At 43.6% G+C, this 19,460-nt stretch overlaps 1 protein-coding gene across 1 annotated transcript in view; it reads right to left on the bottom strand.

The window, feature by feature from the left end:
- LOC120929180 (WD repeat-containing protein on Y chromosome-like) overlaps positions 1 to 19,460 on the bottom strand; it is a 181,936-nt gene that overhangs the window by 13,754 nt on the left and 148,722 nt on the right. Inside the window, exons 23-28 of the mRNA XM_040340457.1 lie at positions 19,061 to 19,153; positions 18,906 to 18,964; positions 18,614 to 18,755; positions 15,673 to 15,712; positions 10,084 to 10,172; positions 2,517 to 2,701 (exon numbers count right to left, since the gene is read on the bottom strand). Coding sequence (XP_040196391.1) covers positions 2,517 to 2,701; positions 10,084 to 10,172; positions 15,673 to 15,712; positions 18,614 to 18,755; positions 18,906 to 18,964; positions 19,061 to 19,153 — 608 coding nt within the window. The remainder of the gene's footprint in view (positions 1 to 2,516; positions 2,702 to 10,083; positions 10,173 to 15,672; positions 15,713 to 18,613; positions 18,756 to 18,905; positions 18,965 to 19,060; positions 19,154 to 19,460) is intronic.

Raw genomic sequence — 19,460 nt, forward strand, 5'->3', positions numbered from 1 at the left:
TCACACTGTTGGGTGCATGTCTTCCAAAGATGACAGCAAGACCCCAAGGTGACAGACCATTATGACCCCAACTCTCCTCAGGGGAGTAGCCCTAACGGGCCGCCACCTCCCATCCCTGTTGAGGATTGGTGTCGCTTGTTAGTATGTTAGAAGACGGAGTATCTAGGTCCGGCCGGTCCAGTCTCCCCTCTTATTTTCCCTGAGAAGATTGGAAGGAGAGCAAGAGCAGAAAAAAATAGAAAGAAAAGCAGAGAAGGGTGGGGTTGGGGAAGGGAGGGAGGGGGTTGCACGAGCAAGGGTATGACAAAGCGGCCCATGGGGCGTAATCTTCGCTTTAAATGTCTCCAACACTAAAAGGCCAGGTAACACCCCTGTAACAGGGTGGATGGGGGTCACTCAGTCCCCTTGAGACTCTGTCCCTCTTCTGAATATTTAAAAATGTTCCACATTTGCCAGGTTTTGGAGTACATATTCTGTCTTTGCTGACTAGTGAGGATAAAGTCTTCCATGCGACTGATCTCATCAACTTTCCTAAGCCAGAGGGCGATGGTCGGCGGGTGAGGGGACTTCCAGTGGAGAGGTACGCAGGCCTTAGCTGCATAAAGCAGGTGACGCACAATCGATTTTTTGTAGACACCAGCCGGCATATCGGTCGCATGTAGGAGGAAGTAAGCTGGATCATCCGGGACCGTGCGTTCCGCGAATTTCTGGGTAATGCGGCGCACCTCTCCCCAGAAGCCCCTGATCCGGGGCATGGCCAGAACACATGTAGAAGAGTACCCCTTTCCTGCTGACATCTCCAGCAGACGTCAGTGGAGGTAGGGAATTACTTTATTCAGGAGATCCAGGGTTTTGTACCATCGCGTGAGAATCTTGTAATTTGTTTCCTGAATTTTGGAGCACAAGAAGGATTTGTGGGTAAATTGAATTATGTTTTGTTTCTTATTGGCAGTGAACTGTGTGTCAAAATCCCTTTCCCATTTAGTAAGGGCCGGTATTTGGTATGCTTCAGGAGGAGTGATCAACATGGTATACATTAAGGAGAGAGCATGAGTTATCACCCCAGTCTCTCCACACAGGTCCTCCAGGACTGTGGGAGGGCCCCGTGGTTCCAGGGGGGGGGGGCTACTCAGAAATTGACTCAGCTGGAGCGCCCTCATAAAGTCAAGACCGTACGTGCCGGTGGGATCCGCAAGCTCTGCCACTGATCTTCACCTTCCCATAGTGCTAAAGTGGGATGCCTGGAAGAGCCCCGCGTTCTGAAGGTCAAGGAATTTCTTATCCCGCAGACCTATGAGGGGGGAGTTTTGGGCTGACAGGGAAAACTGCGAAAACAGTTGTGCGCAAATCCTAACAGTGTTCCTTATCAGTGGGTGACGTGCAACATGTGGTGGCAGGGCAGTGTGGTACCAAGGAGCTCTGTGCAGGGGTACCTCACATTGCTCCTGCTTCATTTGCGTCCAAAGCTTGGTGTCTTTGTGGCGGCACCAATCAAGGAGTCCTCCTAGGTGTGCTGCATGACAGTAGGTGCGGACATCCGGCAAAGCCAGGCCTCCATGTAGTTTCGGAAGAGAAAGTATCTTCCTATGCAGGCATGATTTCTTCCCTGCCCAGAGAAAATGAATGAATGTGGAATGTATTTGTTTAACCCCTGGTATATAGATCGGGAATTGCTATTTTTTTAACACCATTTACATTTGTTGTGCTTGCTTCCATTTTCTGTGTAATAGTGCTTCTATACAGTAAAACCTTGGTTTGAGAGTAACTTGGTTTGAGAGCGTTTTGCAAAACAAGCTAATTTTTTAAATAATTTTTGACTTGATATACAAGCGATGTCTTGATATAAGAGTAGTGTCATGTCACAACTGAGTATAAAGAAGAACAGAGGCGCCTCTAAGTGTAACAATATGGTTACATTTAATGAAGGTACAACATTTAGCAACTCACATGGTTGATGATTAAAAGAGGCACATCTAAGTATGCAGGGATCTGAGGTAAAGCTGTCTACATAGACCATCCTTCACACCACCATTGATGTCGTCCCTTCCGCGAGCGTTCAAGCCTCGCTTTCAGATCGCTCTACTGCAGGGTAGTCTTCCTGGTCACGATTGCAAACTGACAGCTGTGAGAGCCGGTGATGCGGAGGACGGTCTATGTGGATCACTTTACCCTGGATCCCTGCATACTTAGATGTGCCTCTTTTAATCATCAACCCCTACATGTGTCGATACAGGGTTAATGCTGTATCTTCATCAGGGGGAGGACGCCTTCATCAGGATGGTGCCATTGCAGGCAAATGCTGCCTATTTGACATGCGATTTGACATGTCAAATCGCACCAGTGTGAACCAGGGCTCCTGGGTGGATCCCTGCACTGGAAAATGTCTGTATATTTAGAGTCGGCAGCTACAGTATTTATAGCTGCTGGCTTTTCATTATTATTTTTTTTCATAATGACCTGAGCTACTTTTTAAGGTAGATGTCTGCATATAATATTGCTTATTAACTTTCTCAAACCTTTATATCTGAAACCGCTTTAGCTTTTTCTTTTTCTTGAGTAGAATTGTCTTCCTGCTCATCTGCTTCCAATACTGGATGTACAGGCATACTCTCTGGATCAATAAGGATCTCATAAGGTACCATTGGATGCTTCCAAGAAGCCGGTGTAAAAACCTCCCATGGGTCTGCCTGGCCAAATGTACCTAGGGTAGTGAAAAAAACAACAAATTATACTCAAGATAAATCACGTTGTAGTTAGTAATGTTAACATTTGTTCATTTTCACATCTACTGTATAAAGTAATTTATGGGGAAAAAAAATTTAGTACCCGGTGGTAATGTTCTGATATTTTTCAAACAAAGATGATAATAATCAGAATTAAATTAAAATTAGATATATAATGTAATCTTTTATTTTAGTATTTCATAGAAATGCTGGATAGTACTTCTAGTCCAATGATCTTATAGGGGGCATCTGTATATAATCCACACTACTTCAGCTGGCTCCTCTCAGTTTTAAGGGTCAGAACTTCTAACTTTGGGGTGCTCACGGATCTTTGAACTAAACAGCAAACCTGAAAATAAAGTGATGGACTACAAAGTAAGAAAAAGCTATATAAGCATTCTGATTTTGAGTGAGAAATCTGATCATGGAAGGTTTTATACCTTAACGCTGAGAATGCATTAAGATAAAAAAAGTCTTTACAGCCACTTTAATTACCAAAAACAACACAACATTTCATATATTAAAGTGTTTGTAAACCATAAAACGAAAAAAAAAAAACCTGCAAGACAAAAGCATTTTTTAGCTAGTATGCATAGCATACTAGCTGATTATGAATTACTTACCTTACATCAAAGCCCCCGCAGCAGTCCTCGTACCCCCTCCAGCCGGCAACATCACTCAGTGTTACTTCTGGGTATCGTGGGCTCCAGCGCTGACGTCACTTCCGCGTGTGCGTGCGGTAGCCGCCGGTAATGGCGCACTCACTGATGCACATGCACTTACGTGCCATTGTTTCAGTGTGCATGTGCCGATCACATGGGCACATGCAGGTGACAGGGGATATCTCCTAAACCATGCAGTTTTAGGAGATATCCGGGGTAGCTACATGTAAGCCTTATTATTATAGGCTTACCTGTAGCAAAAAGTGGTTGTAAAGGGTTTACAACCACTTTATTACACATAAAAATGAATTGATTAAAAATGTATTCCTTTAACCAAATTATTATGCATGGGAGAACTAATAGATTCAATAAATCTCTTCTTAATTCCCATACAATATTAATGAAAGAAAATGTAACAGTCTCACCCATTACAAATGAAGTCTGTGGATGAGGTTTTCTGTCCCTGAGACTGCTGCTGTACACCAAGGGCCAAATCCACAAAAGGGATACGCAGGCGTATCTGCTGATACGCCGTCGTATCCCTGTTTCTATCTATGCGGCTGATTCATAGAATCAGTTACGCATAGATATTCCTAAGATCCGGCAGGTGTAATAGTTTTACACTGTCGGATCTTAGGATGCAGTACCGCGGCCGCCGCTGGGGGCATTTCTCGTCAAAATTCCGCGTCGGGTATGCAAATTAGCACTTACGGAGATCCACAAAGGTTTTTCCCTTCGTTAAGTCTCTGTAAGTGTTAGTTTGCCATCGCAAAGAGGGCTGCTTTTACAAAGTGTAAAGTTAGTACACCATGTAAAAGTATACCTGTCTTTCCCGCGTCGCTGTCAAATTTTTAAAAAAAATTCCCGCCGCATCTCTTTTTTACCCGTCACGATTCACAAAACTCGGCGCAACGTAACGCAAAGCACGTCGGGAAAATCGCATCGGGAGCGCGCCTAATTTAAATGGGACTCGCCCCATTAGATTGGGCACGCCTTGCGCCGGACAGATTTAAGTTACACCGCTGCAAATTTCAAGGTAAGTGCTTTGTGGATCGGGCACTTAGGTAGAAATTTTGCGGCGGTGTAACTTAAATCGGAATATTTAAGTTGTGCCTGCTGGCTGTGGATTTGGCCCCAAGCCTCTCTATGCCCATGGTGAGCTTACAGAGATTGCATGAATTCATTTATTAATATCATATGATCATTAAGTGGGTTTGTTCATTTTTTTGGTCTCCCACACATAATTGATTTAATTTATTTAATATAATCATTTCATTTCTAGGTGAAGTCTTTAAAGCTAAACTCCAGGAATGATCTTATTTTTAAACTTACATAGGCCCAGCTTGGCTGCATCTAATCTTTAACCCCTTAACGCCCGCCGCACGACTATTTACATCCGCACAATGGCACGGACAGGCAGAAGGGCGCATATATACGTCCTTGCCTTCTAGCGGGTGGGGGGTCCGATCGGGACCCCCTCCGCTACGTGCGGCGGGCGGATCCCCTCGGGGAGCGATCCGGGACGACGGCGCGGCTATTCGTTTATAGCCGTTCCGTCGCGATCGCTCCCCGGAGCTGAAGCACGGGGAGAGCCGTATGTAAACACGGCTTCCCCATGCTTCACCGTGGCGGCGTATAGATCGAGTGATTCCTTATATAAGGGAGACTCGATCGATGACGTCAATCCTACAGCCACACCCCCCTACAGTTGTAAACACACACAAAGTGAACACTAACTCCTACAGCGCCCCCTGTGTTTAACTCCCAAACTGCAACTGTCATTTTCACAATAAAGAATGCAATTTAAATGCATTTTTTGCTGTGAAAATGACAATGGTCCCAAAAATGTGTCAAAATTGTCCGAAGTGTCCGCCACAATGTCGCAGTCACGAAAAAAATCGCTGATCGCCGCCAATAGTAGTAAAAAAAAAGAAATGAATAAAAATGCAATAAAACTATCCCCTATTTTGTAAACGCTATAAATTTTGCGCAAACCAATCGATAAACGCTTATTGCGATTTTTAACAGTGTTAAGTGTGAGTGTTAACAGGAGCAAAATAGGTAATAAAAAGCTCTCATTGTGAAGTATGTAAACACTCGAACGGTTTTAATGAAGATAAAATTGTGCTTACAGCAAAAAAACGAACAAAACGCCAAACACAGGCGCTTCCGGTGGACGGTCAGGGTATCACGTCACTTCCGGTCACGACTACCTTACGAGTTGCGTCACGTCACGTGACTTCATCAGAGGTTCTGATGAAGTCACGTGACGTGACGCAACGCGTAAGGTAGATGTGACCGGAAGTGACGTGATACCTTGACCCTCCACCGGAAGTGCCTGTGTTTGGCGTTTTATTCATTTTTTTGCTGTAAGCACAATTTTATCTTCATTAAAACCGTTCAAGTGTTTACATACTTCACGATGAGAGCTTTTTATTTCCTATTTTGCTCCTGTTAACACTCATGGCCGTCTTGGTGAGCTGACTCCACTGTGCCTGGACCTGGATCGCTATTTTATGCAGAGAACGCCCCTGGACTCTATCCCAGCACTTGGAGGATTTCGTTGACACGCATTATCCATTGACTGGAGGTAAGCGCTCTGTGAGCTCAATCTTTGTGAAGACTCATCTAGATTGTCTACATTGATGTCCATGGGCAGAAGTTTTACACACAGTTGATGCACTAGATTCATTCATTTTGGACTTTATTTGCATGTTTGATGCACCAGTTGCATTAGATCTATGTTTTTTGGACTTTAATTTCATGGTTCACTGCTTTGAATTTTTATTAAGTTGATTAATAGATTGTTATCAGTCTTTGACTGTCTTTATATTCATTTTAATATTTTCATTTTGCGCTCATCACTCTCACTTTATATCAGCTTTAAACATACCACATGACTCTCATTTTTTAATATTGTAGCTAATGAAAATCAAATTAAAATACAAGTTCTACCTTTATTCTTTGTTTAATCACTTTTAGTTGTGTGCAATTGCTAGTGTAAAAATAACTAGAATAAGAGGGATCTAAAATTACAATTAAATGGGATAAAATCGCAAAGGTTAATTTAAAGCATTACAAAATAAAATGTAAGCTTAGTTAGAGAAGGATTACAATTTGTGAGAGATAGTTTGCACTTTGTTTCAGGATTTATTCTTGTTTTATTACCATGGATATAAAACATCCACGTGATAGCTGTTACTGATACCGACCCTCTGATTTTTCCATTGCTGCAGTTGTTGCTGGTCACATTTTATGTTTGTTTTAAGTTTTAAGTTTTTTGTTAGGTCATTGGCTGACCTGAGATGTTATTTCCTTGCTTCTTTCTGCTAAGTGGTTTAATATTGTTTGAAAAATGTTAATAGCTCAAACTATGAGCTCAGCCACATTACCTATGCCTATACTATATGTCAATGAACTGTGGTTTTGATTTCACCAAAAGGTTTTACAGAGTCTCTAATATAACATGAACTCTAAAAATTTAAAGATTTTGATATATCTGTATGATAAGTGCAATTTTGTTTATCCTTGATGTATAAATCTACTCAGCTGTTACCAACCCTGCTCAGTTCACCTCAATGCATTACAGAACTTTCCACTTATGGAGATGAAAAGCGTGAAGTCAGTGGATAACTGAGAAAATAGTGGATCAATAGGGTAATAGTGGGGGGAGAAGAATGTATTTAATTCAGTTGCCTTCTCCCTTTCACTTATTACCAAATATCCCTGATCATCCTTTGTGGGTCCAATATGTTCTGTCCCAAACTTTTTACTATTAGTATATTTAAAAAATGTTTGGGTATTCTTTATATTATCCTCAACAATGTGTCTCTCGTAATCTATTTTAGCTGCCCTGATCGCTCTCTTGCATTTCTTATTGAATTCTCTATAGTTTTGGAATGCCAGTGTTGACCTTTCTGCCTTAAATGTATTAAAGAATTTTTTTCTCATTAATAAGCCTTTTTATGTTGGAAATTAGCCACCCAGGTTTGTTTAACTACTTGTCCACTGAGGACGTCATATGACGTCCTCGATTTTGTGCGGTGATATCTGAATGATGCCTGCAGCTACAGGCATCATTCAGATATCACTGTCTTCTGCCGGCGATTCTGTGTATGATAAGAACGATCATATCGTTCTTATAGGCAGTGGGAGGGAACATCCGTCCCCCCGCTACCATCTGGTGCTTCGAATCGGCCGCCGCCGGCTCACGAAGATAGAGATTTCCAGTGACCAGATGGTCACCAGTCATCTTTATGACCGTCGGAGGCCCAGGCGCGACGTTGTGTACCCGGAAGTAAACATCGGCATTAGATCGGTGAATTTTTTTTCACAATCTCATGCTTTTAAGTCTGGAGGAGAGATGTGGGGTCTTATTGACCCCACATCTCTTCATAAAGAGGACCTGTCACAGTGATTCATATATTGGCGCCCGCTGGGTGGAGTTCACGGCGTTTTCCGCGTCGGGTATGCTAATTAGCTGTTTACGGCGATTCACGAAGGTACGCGCGTTCGTCGCATTCTCTTACGTCGTCGCTAGTCGGTTTTTCCCGGCGTATAGTTACGGCTGCTATTTCTTGGCTTATATTTAGACTTGCCATGTTAAAGTATGGCCGTCGTTCCCGCGTCAAATGTAAAATTTTTTTTTTTGCGTAAGTCGTCCGTGAATAGAAAAGGACGTAACGCACGTCGCCGTTCAAAAAATTACGTCGGTGCGACGTCATTTCGCGCAAAGCACAGCGGGAAATTTCAAAACGGAGAATGCGCAGTACGTTCGGCGCGGGAACGCGCCTAATTTAAATGATACACGCCCCATTTGAATTAGGCGGGCTTGCGCCGGACGGATTTACGCCGCCGCAAGTTTACAGGCAAGTGCTTTGTGAATCAAGCACTTGCCCATAAAACTTGCGCGGTGTAACGTAAATGCAATGCGTTACGCCGCCGGAATTCTATGTGAATCTGGCCCATAATATTTTGGGGGTTCTGATTAATTTTCTAACAAACAAATTATGATTTTTACATGAAGGAGAGAAGTGCCAGAATCTTTTATATTCTTTTATACTTGTTGCTCATTGGAACATACTGACTAATGCCAGGTCATTAAAGCGGAGCACCTCCCAAAAATGGAAACGCAATTGGTTTGACAGGTACCTGCTCCCACTTCCGGCTGACTTTGATGGGGTAAACACCAAGGCCCCCTCCCCCCATTGCCTTTGCCTTTAACAAATCAGCACTCTTCATGCATCCGCAATAGCAAAACGGCTGTGAAGCCACAAGGCTTCACTCCCGGTTTCCCTTATCCGAGTTGGTGGTGGCAGCACCCGGGAGCCGATTGAAAAATCAGGCCGGGTAAAGACACAGCTGAATTTGTGGAAAGGTAAGTGTCCTATTATTAAAAGTCAGCAGCTACAGTATTTTTTCTGAAGGAGCCTGGAGCTCCACTTTAAAGCACTCCCACTTTTCTGGCTTGTTCTTTGTTTTTCGTTTGATCCCATTTAGTGTCATGTATTATGGAGCACATCTTAGTAAAGCTGGCTCTATTAAAATGTAATGTTCATGTCTTACCCTCATATATCCTTTTCCTCAGAGGTGGCTCTTTAATTAGGCAAATTAGGCGGTCGCCTAAGGACTCACACTCACAGGGGCCTCACGGCCGCCTAACTTACCCGATGCATTACCCCAGTTTTGAGGGACAGGGAACCTTAACGCTGCTGTGCTCAGGCAGCGTTAAGAGCCCTGACTCAGGAGAGGGGCCGCCAGCATCCCTAACAACCAGTGAATATCGGTGACACCACCCCTTGTGATATCAATGACCCAGCGTGCCCTCAATCAATGATGTCAAAAGGGGGTGGGTTAACCAGGTGACATAACCTGGTGGCCCCCTGTGCCATAGTTATTAAAAAGCAGGATCTGTTAAAGGGGTCTTCCAGATTCCGATAAGCCCCCTGCCCGCAGACCCCCACAACCACCGGCCAGGGTTGTGAGGAAGAGGTTCCTGTCCTTGAATTATTTTTCCCATCATGGGTGTAAGTAGGGCCCCATGTCAAGTTTTGCCTAAGGCCTCACAAAGCCTAGAGCCGCCTCTGCTTTTCCTGTAAATACTCTGTGATCATTATTTCAAAAATTATGCCTACTTCCACATCTACAATCAGTTCTGTGTTGTTTGAAATTAGTAGGTTCAGTAGAACATCATTTCTAGTTGTGGCTTCCACCATTTGAGTCATAAAATTATCCTCCATCTCCTTCAAGGAAATGGCGAGCCTTAGTTTGGTGCGTAGTTCAGTCTACCCACTCAATATCAGGATAGCTGAAGTGCTCCATGATTATAATACTGCCCTGCCTCCCCTCTATGTCTGACTGTTAAATTAGATTGGTCTCTTACTCCGCCTTAATGATAGGGTACCTATAGCATACACTCACAATTAATTTCCTGTTTGTTTCACCCCTTTAAAGTTCCAGCCACAAAGAGTCCATCCCATCACTAGCCCCATTCATCATTCACTAGGTTAAGATAGCAATTCCCTGACTGTAAAGGATAGGAGGGTTCAGTTCCATTTTAATAGAGAACAGCACAGAATAACAGTTACTAAAACTCATGAAGAGTCACAAAGAATATGACTGATCTCCTGTATATATATCAATATTTTATATTATACACATACAGTAGTATTGTATATAGATAACCAAAACCCATTTACCTATAAATTCTCCATTCAGGCTCCAGAGCCTCACTGCACAGTCTAAGGATGACGACAAGACTACTTTATCTTCATCTATGACTTCCAACCTGAGAAATAAATTATTATTAAATATATCGCTTATATAAACCTTTGCATCCACAGCACATGAGGTTCAATTCATAGAACTTTATGCAAATATAAGGATTTACATTTACAGCCATCCTTAATAATATAAAAGCTAGGTTAGAGTTTTGTTTCCCTTGCACAGTTTAACATTATATTTAGGATAATGTCTTAGTCATAGTTTTGTTTTGCCCATCAGGGATTTTGCCACCAGTAGTTCTCCTAATTCCTCCTCCTCTCTGCAGGCCCATCAGATTGTAAAAACATTCCAGTGCAATCTCCAGATTAGTAACTCCCTCCAATCAGATTTGCCTGTCTTTCAATTTTCAGCAGTCCCCTACAGTCCTCCTCCCACAGAGCTTAGCTGTTCCCCTACCAGTTCCCAGAGAACATGTACTCCCTCCAGCCACTTATTTGATAGGGGAGGGGCAGCAGGACACTGGGAGGAGCACAACAGCAACAGCCTGCCCCCGAGCTCCACAACCAGTCTGCTCCTAAGCTATCATCCAATGTTTCAGACTCTCTGGCACTGTGATTCGGCCAAGGGACATGCGGGGAAGAATCGCTCCCATCAGCATTCAGGATGGCTGGCAGCATCTCTGTAGCTGCTGCTTAATGCATCCTATCTTTCTGCATCCTCATCCCCTCCCAGCAATGTCAGGAAGCTTCCTCACTATCACCCAGCTCCTTCTTCGTCAATGTCATCCAGCCTCCTTCTCCCGCTATCACCCAACTCTTCTGTCCTGTTCTCCCACCCAACTGTCCTGTTTGGAGGGAGCCTGTGGAATAAGGTAACCACTGCAAATTGTTAAGGTCCCCCAGACTAAACAAATATTATATACTATATATGCAGTTGAGGAATAAGGTTGGTGATGCAACTATTTTATCAAATGTATCAAATTCTAGAGCAGCTTCACATACCAACCAATCAGCTTTTATCTTCAGCTTGCTCAATTAACCTTTGAAAATTAAGGATAGAGGCTGATTGGTTGCCATGCACAGCTGCTACAAACTCTGACTTCTCCAGTCTGAGTATATTTCCCTCATTGTATTTCCTTCCCATAGGTCACAGGTGTTAAACACAAGGCCCGCGGGCCAAATCCGGCCCTCCAGGCCATTTCATGTGGTCCTTGCACCTCTCCTGCAGCCCTCCTCTGGTTCTACTCCAGACCCTTACTTTCTGCTTTCAAACAATGCATCCAGCTTCTTCCCAGCAGCAGCATAAGGAAAAAGGGGTGCACTGTGATGTAAGGGGGAGTGGAGGACTCAACTTCTTATGGTGTGGTGGCTCTTGACATCTAATGTAAGGGGAGGGGATGCGCTGGACATCTAATCTTACAGATACAACTGGCCCTTTTGAGGGAAATCATAATGCTGATGCGGCCCACAATGAAATTGAGTTTGACACCCCTGCCATAGATTATTTCAAGAATCTTAGAGTGGTTGTAAAGGCAAAAGTTTTTTTTATCTTAATGCATTAAGATAAAAAGCCTTCTGTGTGCATCAGCCACCCTAATACTTACCTGAGCCCCATTTCTATCCCGCGATGTCCATGAGTGCTTCGGCTGTCTGGGATTCTCCCTTCTGATTGGCTGAAAAACATAGCGCCGTTGGCTCTAGCTGCTGTCAAACTCAGTTAGCCAATCAGGAGAGAGAGGGGGCAGGGCCGAACAGCATGTCCAAATAGATACACGGAGCTGCAGCTTGGCTTGGATGCCCCCATAGCAAGCTGCTTGCTGTGGGGGCACTCAACAGGAGGGAGGGGCCAGGAGCTCCAGTCAGGGACCTGAGAAGAGGAGGATTCAGGCTGCCCTGTGCAAAACCATTGCACAGAGCAGGCAAGTATAACTAGTTTGTTATTTTTAAAGAGAAAAAAAAGGAGACTTTAAGTATACTAATCAGGATCACAGCTCTTTCAGAAAGCAACTGTGAAGTTCCTATTTGCCAACAGTAGGCAGCTGATGCATATCTGAGTAGGCAGTGTTTGCAACAGATTTTGAGCTAGACTGCTTTGACAAGGAACACAAATGTCTCTCACTTTTAAAATTATATACATGGACATACGCCAAGAAAAAAGATTATTATTATTAGAGCAACACCAACCCAGTCATCAGTTGGCACAAATCACGTCTATAAGTCCATGCAAATGTTGGAAATGATTTTCGAAAAATGCAGCTTCATTTAATGAAAAATCGAAAATGATTAATCCTATTGTTATGCACAATACTCATATCAGTAGTGGGTGCATTTAACATAATTGTTTCAAAATTCCTAGTTGCAGTAAGCCCTTACAGCCAATCAGAAAACAGCATTCAGCAATTTAAAGGTTTTTGAACACATTAGATTTATGTGAGTGCGTTTCTGATAGACTTAAGTGCATTTCCACACGCTGCTTTGCATGTTCGTCGAAGTGTAACTCTCCAATATGCTTTTTGCTTGAAGAAAGATCATCCTTTTGTATTATTTTATAAAAAAAAAAAAAGTTAAACTATAGGAAAAATATTTATCTTTATTAGATATTTTAACCTTAGTCAAAGTGTATTATTTTCTTTGTGCCAGATAGGAGAATAAGGAGTCCAAAATGACCCATTCTGTTGAAGTTAGGATGGTTCACTAAAGGCAAATTGGCTGTTTACTTTGCAAGGGAATTTGCCCCAGAGCTTAGTGAATGATGTAAAGCTTTGCTGACTTCCATCATCCAATTTATGCAAGCAAAAAAATGATTTTTTCCTTGCATTTGATTGGCTATTATTTGCACAGTGAAACTTCATCACATTTACTATTTTCTTGCAAAGTGAACAGCCTATTTGCATTTAGAAAATCCAGCCAAAAATCTCCCTATTTTTCAATCTTGAAGGTAGAAGGCTTCTCCATGGTATATGTATGTATAGGTGGAAATATGGGGCCAAATTCTCAAAAAAGCTGCGTAACTTAACTTTCAGCAGTTAAGTTACACTGACTTAAAATCTCTACCTAAGTGCCCGATCTTCAAAGCACTTACCTAGAAATTTCAGGCCGTGTAACTTAAGTGCCGCCGTCGCAAGGCGGTCCTCCTCTCCTGGGGGCGTTTAAAATTTAAATGAGGCGCGCTCCCGCGCCGGCCGTACTGCGCATGCGTGTGACATCATTTTCCCGACGTGCATCGCGCGAACGTAATTAACGCCGGGCGGCTTTGAGAATTTCGACGGGACACTAAAGTTGCGACGGGTGAAAAAAAAAAGACGCGTCGGGAAAACAAATAATTAGAAAAAAAATGACAGCGTCGCTCAGCATGCATTCCTGAGAGGGAGAACTCCATGCCAATTTTCAAAGAAAAAACCGGCATGGATTCCCCCCCCCCAGGAGCATACCAGGCCCTTAGGTCTGGTATGGGTTGTAAGGAGACCCCCCCACGCCGAAAAATCGACGTAGGGGGTCCCCCTACAATCCATACCAGACCCGTATCCAAAGCACGCTACCCGGCCGGTCAGGAAGGGAGTGGGGACGAGCGAGCGCCCCCCCTCCTGAGCCGTGCCAGGCCGCATGCCCTCAACATGGGGGGGTTGGGTGCTCTGGGGCAGGGGGGCGCACTGCGGGCCCCCCCACCCCAGAGCACCCTGTCCCCATGTTGATGAGGACAGGACCTCTTCCCGACAACCCTTGCCGTTGGTTGTCGGGGTCTGCGGGCGGGGGCTTATCGGAATCTGGGAGTCCCCTCAAATAAGGGGCCCCCAGATACCGGCCCCCCACCCTAAGTGAATGGATATGGGGTACATCGTACCCCTACCCATTCACCTGGAGGCAAAAAGTAAAAGTTAGTAAACACACAACACAAGGGTTTTTTAAATAATTTATTATTCTGCTCCGGATGCCCCCCCTGTCTTCTTTATTAGCTCTATTACCAGGGGGGGCTTCTTCTTCCACTCTCCGGGGGTCTTCTTCCACTCTCCGGGGGTCTTCTCCGCTCTCCGGGGGGGCTTCTTCTTCCGCTCTCCGGGGGGGGGGCTTCTCCGCTCTCCGGGGGTCTTCATCTCTCTTCGCCGCTCACCGCTGTTGACTCGGCGAACCCCGGTTCTTCTGCAGATGTCCGGTGCCTTCTTCTTCAGCGCTGGCTGCCTGCTATCTTTGTGTGTTAGCTCAATTTCTAACAGGCAGCCAGCGCGGTCTTCTGTGACGTCAGGTTCTTCTTCTCCCCTCTTCCGATGTTGCCTCGTCGCCTCTTGTCACTGTAATGATGGAAGCGCGCCTTGCATCCCATTTATATAGGCATCACCGTCCCATCATGCTCCGGTAGGTACCCACGTGGTAGGTGCACGTGGGTAGGCACCCACCACGTGGGTACCTGCCGGAGCATGATGGGACGGTGATGCCTATATAAATGGGATGCAAGGCGCGCTTCTATCATTACAGCGACAAGAGGCGACGAGGCAACATCGGATAAAGGGAAGAGAAGAACCTGACGTCACAGAAGACCGCGCTGGCTGCCTGTTACTAATTGAGCTAACACACAAAGATAGCCTTATTTGAGGGGTATCCCAGATTCCGATAAGCCCCCGCCCGCAGACCCCGACAACCAACGGCAAGGGTTGTCGGGAAGAGGTCCTGTCCTCATCAACATGGGGACAGGGTGCTCTGGGGTGGGGGGGCCCGCAGTGCGCCCCCCTGCCCCAGAGCACCCAACCCCCCCATGTTGAGGGCATGCGGCCTGGCACGGCTCAGGAGGGGGGGGGCGCTCGCTCGTCCCCACTCCCTTCCTGACCGGCCGGGTAGCGTGCTTTGGATACGGGTCTGGTATGGATTGTAGGGGGACCCCCTACTTCGATTTTTCGGCGTAGGGGGGGTCTCCTTACAACCCATAACAGACCTAAGGGCCTGGTATGCTCCTGGGGGGGGAACCCATGCCGGTTTTGAATTTAAAAATTCCCGTGGAGTTCTCCCTCAGGAATGCATACCAAATGCCGTCGCTTGAATGGGCTTTTACAAGGTGTGACTAACTTTACACATTGTAAAACCAGCCCTAGTTTTGCGCAGGCAAATTCGGAACTTACGCAGAAATCACAATGATGAAATGCTTTGAAAATCTGCTTAAGTCCTCATTTGCATACGCAAAGCTGCATTTCAATGAAAAATGCCCCCAGTGGCGGATGCGGTACTGCATCCTAAGATCTGACCGTGTAAGTGTCTTACAAATGTCAAATTTTCTGCCTAACTTTGGAAAAAGCCTTTTGAGAATCGTTTCCAAAGTTAGGCACAGACTGAACAGCAGTTAAGTCTGCGTATCTCTTTTGGGAATCAGGCCCATGGTATATCTTTCTAGAAAAAAAGGATTTTGCTAGATGGAGTGCTTCTCTTCAATTTCTAACCTGCACAAGATAAAATGTAGGACTGGATTAAATGTGCAACAATTCTGCCTTTTCATAACTGACCCATAGCAGTTATCTAGACCATTTTGTTTTTCGTAAGATATACATATATCTTAAAAGCAGCATAGTATACAGTACTCACTCTGTGATCATGTCCACATGTGCTCTCCAGTGACATACAGCTGCAAAACAAAACATGTAACTGTTATGCATTAGCATGACATTAACCACTTCATTACTGGGCACTTAAACCCCCTTCCTGCCCAGACCAATTTTTAGCTTTCAGCACTGACGCATTTTGAATGACAATTGCGCGGTCATACAACACTGTACCCAAATTATATTTTTTTCCCACAAATAGAGCTTTCTTTTGGTGGTATTTGATCATCTCTGCGATTTTTATTTTTTGCGCTATAAACAAAAAAAGAGAGAAAATGTTGAAAAAAAAACACAATATTTTTTACTTTTTGTTATAATAATATCCCAATTTTTTTTTTTATATATATTTTTTTCCTCGGTTTAGGCCGATACGTATTCTTCTACATATTTTTGTTAAAAAAATCACAATAAGCGTATATTGATTGGTTTGCGCAAAAGTTATAGCGCCTACAAAATAGGGGATAGATTTATGGGTTTTTTTTTACTAGTAATGGCGGCGATCTGCGATTTTTTTTTCAGGCCTGCGATATTGCGGCGGACATATCGGACACTTTTGACACAATTTTGGGACCATTCACATTTATACAGCGATCAGTGCTATAAAAATGCACTAATTGCTGTATAAATGTGACTGGCAGGGAAGGGGTTAACACTAGGGGGTGAGGAAGGGGTTAAATGTATTCCCTGGGTGTGTTTTAACTGTGTGTGGAGGGGGACTTACTGGGGGAGGTGACCGATGCTGTGTGCCTATGTACAAGGGACACAGCATCTGTCTCCTCTCTCCTTGACAGGATGTGGAGCTCTGTATTTACACACAGAGCTCCACGTCCCTGCTGTCACCGCCGATCGCGGGTACCTGGCGGGCATCGCAGGTGCCAGGCACGCGCATCGACATCTCAGCGATGCGCCGGGCACAGTGTTTCCCCGCGCGCGGGGAATGCACATAAAAGGACGTCCAGGGACGTCCACCCGGCAGTTAAGAGCCGCGCTGTGGACGTCTTTCGTCTATAGCGCGGCTCTCAAGTGGTTAAATAAGGAAAGCATGCAGCATCTACTGCATACCCTTGCTAGATTCTGCATCAGGATATATGGAGGATCAACTACAGACAAGCCAAGAATGTCAGCTGCTTAGATTAATTTAAAACTAGCAAAAACGCGTGGGCAGGGCAAATGACAAAGAAATACAACATTTCCCCTGTACACTCTCCATGTAGTCAGCACAAAGAACATTTTCAACATCTTGGTTAAAAACTAGGATAAATCATGTTAAATCTCAGGTTTGTGTTGCATACATATGGATTCACACTGCCATGTTAGGGAACCCAAGCAGGGAAAAGTAGGGAGGTAAGGCAACACAGGCTGCCACAGAGGTGAGGTTACTACATCTTCTCTCACAGGAAGAGTCCTGACAGGGTCTCTTTGAAAATAAATTTTAATGTTGAGACCAGTTGTATCTTTCTTTCATGTTTACAAATTGTAACATTTTTTTTTTTTTTTTAGTATGTGATTACAATCTTTATTTTATGGGGGAAAAACATTTAATATAAAGATGCACCCATGACACTGGTGTTACAAAACATTATTTGTTTTTTTAAAGAGAACGTGCAGCAGGAGCTGTTAACCTTCATACTCTCTCTCCTTGATAAAATGTTCCTCCAGAGCACCTACTGTATGTTGGAGGTGATAAAAGTGATCTCAGCAACTTTGATAGAAAACTAACATATGCCTCCTGAAAAGAACACTACAAGTAGCTTTGCATTAGGGCAGATGAAGATCATAAAACAGCCATGAAAGATCTGCTAAGCAGTGACACTAACTGGTCTTCCCATGAAGAAATACCTGAGTGCCAAGGGCTGCATATTAGTATAATTCCCTAGGGGTATTTACTTCCCACGCCTGTTCATTGTTGCTGCATTCTTGCAGTGCTTCTTAATCCTGCAAGCATAGATACAATTTGCTGCAACCCATCTGATACCAAGAACAGACAGAGGTCGCTTGTGCATAAGAGTTGTACAGGCAGTCCCCGAGTTACGAACACAATAAGGAATGTAGGTTTGTTCTTAAGTGGAATTTGTGTGTAAGTCGGGAACACTGCATTTGTAAGTGTAACTTCTGCCTGTGCATGGATGTGGGAAGTTCCATGTGCTTCTGGGCATGCAGCTATATTATTTGGGGCTCTTCTGGCCATGCAGTACATGTAGTACTGAAGTGTGGGATGTGTCCGGCGCTGCAAGATAGCTGCTCGGAGGTATCCAGGACCAGCGTGGAGCACAAGCGGCCAGCATTGAGTAAGTAGGAGTCGTTTGTAACTCGGGGACTGCCTGTACTAGGAAAGAGTATTACCAGCCTAGATGGTAGACCGCCTCTTCTATTTCTTTCACTACCTTTGTCCCCTAATTCTCTTTCCTTTCGTTTGAAAATAGAATTTGTGTACACCCCTATCTGTAAAAAAGACAAACCATTTTTTATATAAAATCCAGGTGTCCTTCATTAAAATCAAGGAACCTAAACAAAACACATTCCAAATCCTTAACACAGTATAAAGGATGAGCGAAGGGCTACTGGGTGTGCTGATGTAAGCTTGAGCTGTTGGGCTCAGTGAACAGTAGTTTTTTTTGCAACAGAAAAGCTAAGAATAGACCCATAAATATATAAAAAAAGGAACCTGGAGCTCCACCTGCTGTTGTCCTACTTTCCTAATACAAAAGTAAACATTTCAATCTCAAATTTACATGAATGTTATTCTTTACAAATTGAAATTCTTCTACATCTAGATCACATTCAAAAACTAAAATTCAGCCATGTGAATTTTTTTATATGAATACTCAAGATATTGGCCATTGCTTGCTGTAGAACAGTGTGGGTTAAAAAATGTATGCACATCTAAAGTATTTTAACTGTATTAAAAAAAAAGTTAAACTTACTCATTGGACGATCTTTCTCAGGCCTGTGTATAGAATAGTCTTTAATGTCATAAGTATAAATGTATCCAATATAATCTCCTACAAATAACAGTGAATTGTCTTTATTTACAGCAAGACTGCTGATCTGGGTCCCAGCTTTAGACTAAAGAATGAAAAAGAACAATCCTTAGAGGTAAAATAGATAAACATTTAAATATATTTTACATTTTATTCACTGAAAATATTTGAATATATGTATTTATTTATAGTTTCATGTTTTTCAGTGGAATGGCTTGCACATACTAAAACTTACTGGTTTGAAGCTTGCCGTCAGTTTCCCTCCATGCAGCAAATTCCAGAAATTGACCAAACCTATATAACACATAAAATGTTTTTTTTTTGTTTTTTTGTGTGTGTTTCTTAAATACAAGTCTCGAAGGCCACTAATTGTAATTTATTGTATATTACCATGGGGTCCATTGGAAACCAAGGAACCAGCTGCCTGTAACCGCACTGTCCGTGTTTTCAGAAAAAGAATCTTGCTGACACTCCGGTCTGTCACTGTGACAAAAATACACATTCAGATTAAAACACTGCAAATGTCTGCAAATAAATACAAAGACTATCAATAATAAAAAAAAAAATTACACCTTACATTTAAATTGTATCATAATGAGTTTTAAACTGAACCTGCACTCTGCTAAAAACTTTTGATCTGACCCCCTGTTACACATATCATAAGGTACCTACCGACTCTCTACTTTCTCTCCCTCCTCACTGGGCAGATTAATAGCAGTGGGAGCCATTGGCTTCCGCTACTGTCAATCAAATTCTGTGAAGAGGGAGGGGGCAGGCCCAAACAACCCTA

The sequence above is a fragment of the Rana temporaria genome, chromosome 2 (assembly GCF_905171775.1).
Source record: "Rana temporaria chromosome 2, aRanTem1.1, whole genome shotgun sequence".
NCBI classification, from domain to species: Eukaryota; Metazoa; Chordata; class Amphibia; order Anura; family Ranidae; genus Rana; species Rana temporaria.